Source organism: Euprymna scolopes, chromosome 33, assembly GCF_053919585.1.
Source record: "Euprymna scolopes isolate OS-2025 chromosome 33, ASM5391958v1, whole genome shotgun sequence".
Taxonomy (NCBI): Eukaryota; Metazoa; Mollusca; class Cephalopoda; order Sepiida; family Sepiolidae; genus Euprymna; species Euprymna scolopes.
Window position 1 is genome coordinate 10,655,871 of NC_136514.1, and position 12,614 is coordinate 10,668,484.

Below are 12,614 nucleotides of genomic sequence, written 5' to 3' on the forward strand. Positions count from 1 at the left end.
GGCGTTTCGCGATAGCATTCGCGATACTGAGTTTCCGACGAGAAAATACAAAAATTTGTAAATGTATGGGATATTCTCACCATGTGATCATTGGCAAACTAGATTAATTATATGAAATGAACAGCTTTGCAAATTTAATTTCTTTTTTCTAAAATTTCTAAAATCAACCTTACAAATTAATGTTTTCAAACATGTGACCGAACTCTTATTTAAAATTAATATTGTAACGCTAAATACGTGTTAACACGTAGACACTGTTGTAATGAAAAAACAAAGCAAAACAAAACAAAAACATCGGAAATAATTCGACTCATTCTTTTTTTCAGTGATGCAACAGACATTTATTACAGGTCCTTCCAGAATAACGCGTGTTCTCCCATTCAAATTCCTCTTGCCCTCCAATGTGCTTAACAAATCTCTGCCATATCGAACACGTGACACTTTGAGACTGTCTGGCCAAGTTTAGCACGTGCCTTTTCCTGTCGCTCTTAAGCCACATATGTAACACCTCTATCAAGTGGTAGCATCCCGTAAAGACACTGACCTGCCTTGTGACCCCTGCCAGCACGCAGGTGCAACACGCCTGTAAACCAAAGTTCTTGAGAAACAACCGCCTATTTTATTCAAAACTGTATATAAATTCTGTACCCCCAAACATTTATTTAAATATCTTCGGAAGAGGTACACTCAACACCAAATTGACAGATGTAATAATATTGTTCGATTAAGGAGTAGAATTATATCTACCAATCTCTCCATAGCTTTTTTGTGTTCTTGTCTGGAACAAGATGTGGCCCCACTTTATATCAGTAAATATATCATTGCTGCATCTAGGGTGAAACCAAGTTTGTCTATGGAGCGTGCGTTTATACGAGACGATATTAATAAGTTGACGGAGAAGCTAGAGGTGTATATTAGTAATCGTCATTACCTCTGGTCCGTAGTGAAGGGGTTCCTGTCCTTTTTTGACATTTTTCCGTTTTTGCAAGTATTTATCTATCGGTGATCAATTTGCTAGGCAACATGCTTCCAAAGACAATAATAAACAACTTGCTCTTCTAGTTTGCAGAAGATATGGGTGTGAACCCATTAAATTATCTACTCTATGCACTTGACCCTCCGATATAAATGGTTGATATTCTTTTGATACTGTCACCTTTTTCTCTGCAGAGAGTTTGCACGAGGTGAAGATTTGTGGCTTGTAATCTATCCCATTTTAATATTCGGCATCTTTCCTTACCGTGAAGTCCATCATGATGTGCCCCACATTCTTACAATGATGGCACGTTATGAGTTTCCACCTGTACATCCATTGATAGGTGGGTGATTGCTTTACTTTCGGAGATCTATTTCTTGGGCTGGCGGGTCGATATACGGTATTTTCTGGACCTGCATCATAATTCGGGTCCGCGATAGACATTCTCCGAAGATTGGCGTGAATGTCACCCGCGAATGGATTTATTCTATTTTTACCCCGCGTGTGTGTAAGGGCAGATTCGTCGGCCAAGATCACCATTTTATAAGCTGTGGCAATTTGACGTTTTTCTAAAAATACTTTTAGGACATCAGGGACACAACGTTCGAATTCTTCCATCAGGACTCGCTGCCAGAGCATTTATAATCAGACTCTGCATCTTTAGCAGAGCTCCACCTATTAAAATTCCACGTAGGTCTGTTTGTCCTCTTTCCGATATGACCTAAACTTCTGTTGATATGCTTCGGGTACCAATTCGTAAGATTTGAGGATGGCGGATTTTATATCGTCATAATTCGAACCTCAATTGAGAAAGATGCATATACCGCTTCTGCTCTTCCTCTCAATGCTGTCGATAAAAGCATGGGGCAAACTTCATGGGGCCATTTTGCACTAAGAGCAATTTTCTCAAAATGCTGAAAGTATACGTCTACATTAGATTCGTAGAACGTCGGTAAAAGGCGGGCATGTTTGAGGATGTCGAACTCCTCCCGTCTTTCTTGGTGAGGTGCAGGCATACATTCTAATAGAGTTCTGAAAACTGCTCGTTGACTAAGAAATTGTTGACGAGATCCTCTGTTACTATCCTAACTAATAATGCCCTCCGCATACCTGGCCTAACAACTAGTTCATAATGTCTGCCTATTGTTAGGATGCTATCTTTTCTAACTTTGCATAACACCTCAAAAGTGGGAGAATCTAGGAAGTCTTGTATTCTCGAAATGTTGAGCTAACTAGTTGTCGTTACATCAAATGTGCTCGACTGTTCAGTGTGTCTTTAGAGAGGGGTATATTTACCTCACGAGCCCTCAAATCTGTTACGACGTAACCCGACCCTACTGGGAATACTAGAGACGAGGGATGTAACAAGATAAAAAAGAAATTTCCTAGGTTCCTTAATACGTTGGCATGGGAAAAGGAAATCCGTCTCGAAGACAATAATAAAATGAAATATACTGGACAACGAAATCACGCAGGAATAACGAGGACAAATAACGATGAAAAATTAATAAACTTTTGTTCATATGAAATAAATAAAATTCAATTCAAGAATAGAAATTATATATATATATATATATATATATATATATATATATATATATATAAGTGAAATAGTCAATGTCATTCAAATTTTACATAGAGAAAAATATATAACCAACATATAACAGTCCATATTCATATCACCAAAAAGTTCGTCTTCTCTGTTTGAGATGGATCATAAGATATATGAGAGAAATACAAGAGAGAGAGAGAGAGAGAGAGAGAGGGGGGGAGAGAGAGATTAAACGTTTTGGATGGATAACTCACTGATTTTCTTTTTTTTTTAGAGTTTTTTCCTTTGGTTCGTTTACATTCAATCGCCTTCCTTCGTTGATTACATTCAGTCTCGTGCGCGTTATTTGCTCCAAATCCTCGTTTTTGAAGCTCATATGAAGTCACTATTCTGTCGTTAGTATTCCGCCATTTTTCGCACAGCTGTAGTTGGATTTATTCTTGTCTTGCTTAAGAGCTCAATGATTTGTATTTCCCACCATCCAATGCGTTCATCAATTACACGCGCATGTACGTCGCGATTCCTCTCGCTTACCCTATCGTCTCAAATCCTCCTTACTCCTGCTTTTATTAGGTGAACAGGCACGAGAGTTGGTCGTCCCACGTTAGCTATTTTAGCTTTCGCCGCCGCCGCCGCTGTCTTCGCCTATAGTCTGTTTCACGACGTCGTCGTCTTTAGCTGTTTTCACCACCCCTACCTTCACTTCTCAGCGCAAAGATCCAACTGACTGTTGACGACTCTTGTTAGTTCCCTCTCTCTATATACGGTCTATCTCTCTCCATCCATCTCTCCAGTTTATAGATTCTCTCTATATTTTCTCTCCCTTCTCTTTCTCTCTCCCTCTTTCTCTCTCGTCTATAAGTTTTGTTTTCTCTTTTCTCTTCGGCCCTTCGTTCATAGGATCTTTATCTGCTTTCCTTTCCCCTCCTGTTAACAGATCTCCTCCTATTTTCCCTCCTGTTTTGTTTGCATAATGTAACAGGCAGACGATAATCGGCTTTTTGAGCGTATAAATAATATAAATTAAAGATATGGCCAATATATTTTCTCTCGGTTAGAAAATCAATAAAAAATAATTTATTATACAATTTTTACAATTGTAAAACAATATATATATATATATATATATATATATAAAATATGTATATATATATATATATATATATTTAAATAAGGGAGTAGTCACCAACAATGTGTATTTTTTAACATTATTTTATTATTCCGTGTCTTGGATAATAAACACTTACAAGCCTCCATCCCTTGGAAACACTTCAAATGAACTCCGAAAATCGCCATTTTTACATCTCCAACACATTTGAAAATAATTTCTGACGAGGACGCATCACAGACCGTCTGAAACGCGGGTAAACGATTTCAATGACTTAAAATCATTATTACAATGATCCAAACATAATTCTCAATGAAAAACCAAGACACGGAATAATACAATAATGTTAAAAAATACACATTGTTGGTGACTACTCCTTTATTTAAATATACATCTTTCTTTCGTTGGAATTTCTTAACCCATTTTTTATATATATATATATATATATATATATATATATATATGTGTGTGTGTGTGTGTGTGTGTGTGTGTGTGTGTATATAAAGACAAGGAGGAGATCATTTGATAAGGGAAAGGATAATTTTACTTACCTAGCGTGAAATAAACTAGTTCACTTTTTTTGCCATCTCCATCGCCACTCCAACCCATCACTCGCAATTTATACAGCGTGTCTTTTTCTATGTTTTCGATCACAGCCTCGCTGACTTTTCCAAATTCAACGCAATGGTTTTCTGGATTCCATTTCTCAGTGACCGGCCAATAACAAAGCTATAATAATAATAATAATAATAATAATAATAATAATAATAATAATAACTTTGAAAAAAGAAAGAATGGGAAAGATTGGAATAAGAGGAAGATATCTATTTTTGTTTTTCGTGTGTATGTATCACCAAAACTGACGCCACACCTAACAAGGAGGATGGAAAGATCGGGGGGGGGGAGCATTAATCAAACCTCCGCTGGGTGAGTGCAAAGGGGACTGAGTAATAAATGGTAAGTTGCTGTTCCGATAACGCAAGTTCAACTGCAGAGGTTATCGAACAAACTGGAGCGTACTGGCAATCTGGATAAACCTTTCACTTTAACTCCAGAGAACGCCGTAGGTTGTTCTCAGGGCGAAATATTTGATGATGGCCTGTGTGGCTACTCCTCGTGAGTAAATAATAATAATAATAATAATAATAATAATAATAATAATAATAATAATAATAATAATAATAATAGCGATTAGCGGGACCTTTGAAAATTCCTCAGCGGCGTCTTTCATATATAATATATTGCTGTTGGGCATTCTGTGGGCGTTCAGCATGAATCAAGATGCCATCATATTATTCAAGCCCTTTTGTTAAAATTGTAAAAATATTTATCTAAGCAAATCTATATATTAATACAGTAACGTGTAGAACAATAAAAAAGTATAAAACAATAAAAAAGTATAAAACAATAAAAAAGTATAAAACAATAAAAAAGTATAAAACAATAAAAAAGTATAAAACAATAAAAAAGAGGTGACTATGTTTACGTATTCAATAATGTAAGCATGACCGTTAAAAAAAAACAATATAAAGTAGTGATTTAAAAAAGAAAAAAGATAAGTTGAGTGCCATCATCTAAAATCAAAAACGAAATCCAAACTTATGAAGAATTCTTTGCAAAATTATTTATTACAAGAAATGGAAGGTCACAACAATTATTAAACGACAGCCACTCGAAAGAAAAAATACATAAGCGTGGCACACAAAATAACACACACGCTATCGTATTAATATATAGATAATAATAATAAATTCAACATCCTTAAACATAATCCAAGTATCAAAATTTTCAAATAATCATGCCAAACTATGACAGAGATTATTAAATTTATTTGAGAAATGTTCCAAAAAGCAAATTGACAGTATTCATCTTGTATATTAAGAGGTGTGAAAGGATCCAAGAGAAAACGTATCAAGCGGTTGTCTTTCGATATCGGAAGTTCAGGTTTTATAAGTGTCTGAAACAAAGGAAAGCAAAACTAAGAATCGTATGATGAATGACGTCATTGACGAAGTAAGGAACTATCTTAGTTGAGAGAAATCGAATGAAGGCGAATCGATTGTGCAGTTTAAGAAACCTGCCGTTCACACTCTCTTCCTATGCATACTTTGTCATGAACAAAATTAAGACAAAATACGAGAACCGTTTACCTAATACGAGAGCCTTCCAATTGTTTACCTAATACGAGAGCCTCCTATTTTTTTAAAATTTCATCCCGAATAAATCATGGGATTGCAAGTTGTATTGTTATTATGGCTGAACTGTTCATCTCTTTGTTGCAGATATTGTCGGCGTGAAACTCCGAGAAACTAACCTCGTTCATAGACATGTGCCAGAAACAAGGGATGCGTCATTTCTGAGATAACTATTGTTAGTCATAAACAGTGGAACATCTTTAAAATATGGCAACAGCATCATCTATATTGACATTAGTGATGTCGCAGCTGACAGTATAAAATGAAAATCTAAAGTCCAAGGATAAAATTAGTTTAATCTTATATTCAATCACATATTTCTTCGAAAGTAGTCCTTAACAAGCCATAATTTTAGAAGCAGTACAAACCAATGCTTTGCTATTCTATAAACTTGGAAGTAATCTTAGTTTCAAACAATGCTGTATTCACAAACCAAAATTTGGATACAAATTAAAGAAAAATCGAGTATTGCGTATAACTGGAGACATTTTTTTTTCTTTCAGCGTGAACAAGTTCCAGGCGAAATGGCTATCATTATGTTCATTGTCGTTCGAAGAACAGTTGCAAACTAGAATAAACAGAGGATCACACTAATAAACATGTGCCCATTGTTACGTTGTGTGTGCATATGAATATGTTCCATAACGACGTACATGTTGAATAATGGGTTTTATATTTCATTTGTATATTCATGTACGTGCAAATGCGTGTATGTATATACGTCGTATCATTTAGTTGATCCTCTACTGTGTATATTTTAACATTTATGCAACAGTTCTAACAGGAAACGATTGACGTGGACGTATCGAAACAGTTGCAGACAAACAATTCTTTTTATCAGATGTAAATAACACAACACATACCTGAATTATATACGAATATTTATTTTCATGATTCCGGCCGGCATCTTCAGAGATTACAACGCCTTCACGTCTTGGCTGCCTAAGAAAACGCCGCTCCCTGCGTCATTAAGAGACCAACTCCCCTTGAGTCATCTGTTCTTTCTGATGTTCAGCTAACAACTGACTATAATCTCCCCAAATCTACATCTCATCACGTGTCTAAGACCCCAACCGCTAATGTAACCTCAATCTAGTTATCAATTTATGCAAACCAAAAACCATATTTACGTCTATTTTAAATTTTCACATTCCTTTGTAGTGATGTTATTATTCCCTGTCAATCACTTTTTCCCAACCTAATTGTTTATTTTTCTAATCATAATAATCGATCCAGCAATCCGCCCTCGCTCGAATCAATTAATAATAATAATAACAATGTTTTACACTTGGCCTTGCCTTCCACAGTTAACACAGATACTACGCTATGATCATAGCCAAAGGGTCAACACATTATACACGTGCTTCAAAAACAATAAATGAAACGTATTACCTATACAAGCATTGCTCACGCCTATAGAAGTGCTTATGTGTAAATGTGTAGAAGTTTGTGAATGTGTACGTATTTGTGTGTATTTGTGTATATGCAGTATTGTACGTGCAATAAAAAATATGATAGGGGCATCTCTAATCCTTAAAACCTACCAAATAACAGATTTCGTTGTCTCAGCCGATCACGGGGTGAGGATCAGAAGTATAGGTAAACTAAATACACAGAGAACTCGAAATAGAGTTTAACTTGCAAATAACATTCATGCCAACAATTGTTGGAGTTCTAGGTAGAAGCCGGGAAAAAATTTGAATCACAGGAGGGATTAACAGAATGCAAACCACACTAGTGATGCAAATAACTGATCTATTAAGAAAAAAATCCTAGCGCGCGGAAACCAACTTACATGACTATGTTCCACTAGGAAAATACATGCGAGTTGAAATACAATGTCACGGGGAACAACAATTGGATAAGGACTAGAAACACGCCCAACGGAACTGCGACTACTGAGGCAGGTGAATAGCGTACTACACTCTACACAGGGGCAAAATTAAAAACAATCAAATAAATGAGCAACATTTTAGTACTATATAGACCCGACGAATTTAGACAATATCTTCAATGGGACGGACACGGGTCATCTTGTTTATTGATCTTATAATCTGTTCTCTTAATTGGATGGATGCAGTTATAACGACGCCATTCTTTATTTACAGTGTTCCTTCATGACGTCATTGTTTTGATAGCGTCACGCATTGTGCACGGGACAAAAACAAGATGGGAAAAAGATTATAAGATCAAAGATGTAGCAATATCTATATAGACGCGTTACGATATGTGGCCAATAATTTTCTTTCTTACTTTTTGGCACACTTCTATGCAATCTTGGTCGATACTGTGCGACCCTTGATATTAGCCGCGACTCACGTCCATATCAAATTTGACAGTGCCAAGCGTGTAAAGACATATATTTAATACTTACTTTGTATCCTTCGATGCGACCCTCGTCCAAACCAAAGCTGACACCCCGAAATGTGACTAAAACACTGTTTTCGGATTTTGAATAAACATTGACTTCCGTTGGATACAATAGAGGAGCTGAAAAATAGAAACGGTTAATTAATTACATATTTCATAATATTTCAAAAACAAAATATTTCTTTAAAAGTATATACACATTTTAAAAATGTACAAAGTTTAGTTGCAATAGTCCGAGTTTAGTATAATAATTGTTTCTGACCTTATGACCAATTTTGTAAAGAAATATTAAGAATATGAAATGTAAGCTCTAATCAAACCGCTACATGCAGATAGAGTTCAAAATACACTTCGTAGCCTTTTCTCTTCCCTGCAATCTCTTTCACACAGAAGAATGTTGAGAATCTGTTTCTGCTTTATCGTTATTTCCACAGCAAGTGCTCGTTTGAGCTCAAATCTATGGTCCAGGTCCCCAAACTTTCACAAGAAACACTCGTTAAGCTGAAAACACAATCAATAATTTCCTCACTCTTTATCTGTGCCTAAACCTAAACGTAGATTCCATGAACAAAGCTTCTTTCATAGAACTACCCGCCTGTGGAACTCTTCCGTTTACCTGCTTTCCAACTGACTTCAATATGGCCGTCTTCAAGTCCAATGCAAACAAGTTCTTGGTGATCCGTTCCCCTTAAGTAATCCAATTTACCAAATTTACACTTCTAACGATTACAAAGCTTCTTTCTTAGAACTGCACACCTGTGGAACTGTCTTCCATTTTCCTGCTTTCAAGCTGACTACAATATGGTTGTCTTCAAGTCCATCGTAAACAAGTTCTTGATGAGCCGTTCCACTTAAGTTAACAAATTTATCGAATATTCATTACTAATCATTTCTATATAGTCCAATTAATTTCTGTACACTCCTAAACCCTTATCCTCGAGTGGCCCCCGGGCCTTGATAACTGATGATGCCTATGTAATAAAAACACATTCGATAACATGCACCATATCGAGGATTGATGGACAATGCTTTTAAGAAGATGGGGGTCTTAGAAATGACAGGTGTGAGGTTTGTCACAAGGAGTGGAGAGTGCGAGCAACCTAACATCCAGCTATAATGTTTCTGAATTTTTGTGGTGACGATTAGTTATTCGTATTATTTGGATTTTTCAGACTGCTGTTCTCATCTTGAGTGTCATTTTTAGAACCCTTCCGTCGATGTAACCTCCGACCGTCTTCAGGTGTATCTTGTCAAACTCGGGAATGTTTCTGTTGAACTTGAAAATTTAGCTGGAATTTCGAACGGAACCCTTTATTTACTTCACAGTATAGCATGCTATCGTTTCATTAGCCATGACTGGATAGAAATCCTAAGTTTTTTTTTTTTTTTTTTTTACACAGTGATCACCACTTATCAAGGCCCGGAAGCCACTCAGGGATAAGGGTTATTGTAAGTACATCACGTTAGTGAGGAGATTTGATGAAGTGTTTAATTAGGGGGGCGGTTCATTAGAAATTTGTTAACATTAGACTTGAAGACATCCAAGTTGTAGGCCGGAGGGAAGTAGGCAGACGGAACAGAGTTCCACAGGCGTGCAGTTCTAAGAAAGAAGCTTTGCTCATGAAATCCGCGTTTTGATTTAGGCACAGATATAGAGTGGGGGAAATTTTTCACAGTGGATTCAGCTAGACGGGTGTTTTTCGTGAAAGATTGGCGAGGGGGGACCAGGGATTGGGGTTCAGACGAGCACCTGCCATGAAAATAACGATAAAACAAGGATAGGCTCGCAACGTCTCTTCTGTGGGAGAGGGGTTGCAGGGTAGAGAAAAGGGCATCCCCCACTAAACCACGAAGTCTATTTTGTACTCTGTCAAGGCATGATAGGCTGTTTTTGGCAGCTCCTGCCCAGATATGGCAACAGTATTCCATCCTTGGCCGTACTTGGTAATTCGCAATTGTATTTTTCGGTCGCTCACACTGAGAATTTAATTTGTTTGTTGGCAGGTTTTAAAGAGACACCCCCATGACATTTCCCATTGTATATACAATACTATATAAACGCAGACACACATGAATATACACGCATTCATAAATTAAGTTCGCAATCGAATTTTTCGGTCGTCCACACTAAGAACTGAATTGAATGTGGAAATGACATTCAAGATGAAAACAGTAGTCCGAAGAATCCAACTACTAACTATCTGGTTCTGTTGCCGGACTGTTACGTTTATAAACAATGGAGAGTATAAATATCTGCATTGGAGCATCTGTAAAATACGGAATATCGAATGTAACAACAAACCCTGGGAATATATACCAAAGAGAACAGAAACATTCATTCCCTATGGCAAAGCAATTCATACAGCTATGTACCTAGAAAACGAGGATGTAAAACCTGACATAGAGATATGAGACAAGACGGATAAAGAAACAACCCCAGTAGAAGTTAGCGCCCTCCAATGACGCTGGACTAAACAGATCAGAAAGGGAAAAAATCGCGAAATATCAAGTTCGTATGAATAACATAGAAAGAAAATTATATTTTAGGAAGCTTTTCATCAGTCCGGTAATAATAGGATCAACAGAGTTCAGAAGAATTAAATTAAAAAAATTACCTGGCAAATATAATCGATAAACTAAGTGCAAGAGAAATAGAAACAATAGTACTTAAAAGGATGGTTAAAATCTTTTTTTAAAAATTTCGGGTGGAATAGTGAGTGCATCTTTGAAATCCAGTAAGGTGCCTTATCTCCAGCAGAAAACATTATAGGGAAAGTGTACTAATCAAACTGACATTGGATGAGATTCAAAATGTGGTATCCCCTCTGTTACTGCACTCCAATTACTGTTTACTTTTGTCTTATTCCAGAGTGCCCCAGTTTTGAGAGCTAGATTTTCCCCAAGTTAAAATCCTACTTATGTTTAACTCAGCCCTGGATCACTATCGACTATATTCCAAGTGACATTCTATATATTAAATCCGATTTAATTTGTTTGGATAGTGACCTGACGAATAACCTCAGAGTTATGACCACCAGCTGTTGTGTTTTCTTGTAGGAACACAGGTTAAACGAATTTTAACTTTAAATTTGCATCCCAAACAAGGCACATTGCCACTTTGATGTAGGGGGCTACTATTAATGACATAATCTACAGGGGTACTATGTGGGGAGTTGAGCAGCAACTTGGTCTGAGTTCCTAAATAAATGATAGGAAACAGATCCCAAGTAATAGTAAACATTTATATCGCCATTTAACCATTCGAGCTAGTATCCATAGAAATAAATTCAATTCCTCGTCAAGAAATAGCTGGTGTCTTACATGGATTATTGTATCATAGTGAGTTACCCAGGTCGCTCATCTGACAACTTCAACATATCATATAATGAGACCCTACGTTAGCAGATTGGCACTTTTAACTAGTAAATACATTTTAGAAACGGGCTCCATTTTTAGTTTGAGAAATGAGTGAATTCAAATCCTGTCGCGAAACAGCTGCAGATCGCTAATGTGACAGGAAAGGGATCAGGGAATCATGCTGGGAAAGTTGCTGGCTGCAGGAAACTACGGCAAGCTTCCATTTCGTTGGAGTTAGAGTTGGCAAGAATTTGACGAGATCACATTTTGAAGTGAAATTTGAAAAAGAATCCAGGGCAGTTCTTAGGAAGCGAGCAGAACACGTGTCGGTTTGTTCTTAGGGGCAAGAGAACATTCACGGTTTAAGATGTAGCAGTGAATTCAAAACAACCCCAATAAAGGCCAGCGATGGATTTGGTGATGCGCCTATGGACTGATGTATAAAACTTTATTGTGTGACCAAGATTCTTTTATAGAGAGCGAATAAGTGGAAAAGCAGTGGTGCATTCACAAATCGACTCATAGGGTGCACAGCTGCGAATAAGAAAGAAAAGACAGCAAAGTAAGGTACATCGTACACATATATGTAATTGACATATTTTGGTATGAATGTATATACAGTTGCTGCAGTGGTTATACATATGGATTAAAAATGTAGAACTTCAACGTATGTAACGTTCTGATCCCCATCTGGCATCAATTGAAATGAATGACCCTCCTCTTGTGGAGGCCTCAAGTTTTGATAAGCTTCTGGGCTTGATCTTTACTCCTGATCCTTAATGGAACACGTATATAAAATCTGTTGCCAATGCCGCTAGAAAAATGGTCGGATCCTTCTATGAATCCAGTAGGTATCTCATTGCTGATGAATTTCTCTATCTATATTAGAGCCAGGTACGTCCAAGGATGGACTACTGTTGCCACATCTGAGCAACAGCTGCTAGAAAGGACTTGTCCTGCCTTGATAGAGTTCAAAATAGACTACGTAGTCTCATAGGAGATGCCCTTTTCTCTTCGCTGCAGCCTCTATCTCACAGAAGAGATGTTGTAAGTTTG

At 36.9% G+C, this 12,614-nt stretch overlaps 1 protein-coding gene across 2 annotated transcripts in view; it reads right to left on the reverse strand.

Annotated features, from left to right (window-relative positions):
* LOC145258140 (contactin-3-like) overlaps positions 1-12,614 on the reverse strand; it is a 527,582-nt gene that overhangs the window by 5,439 nt on the left and 509,529 nt on the right. For both annotated transcript variants that reach the window (XM_080115925.1, XM_080115924.1), the window contains exons 23-24: positions 8,206-8,321; positions 4,188-4,365 (exon numbers count right to left, since the gene is read on the reverse strand). In XM_080115925.1, the coding sequence (XP_079972051.1) occupies positions 4,188-4,365; positions 8,206-8,321 (294 nt within the window). The remainder of the gene's footprint in view (positions 1-4,187; positions 4,366-8,205; positions 8,322-12,614) is intronic.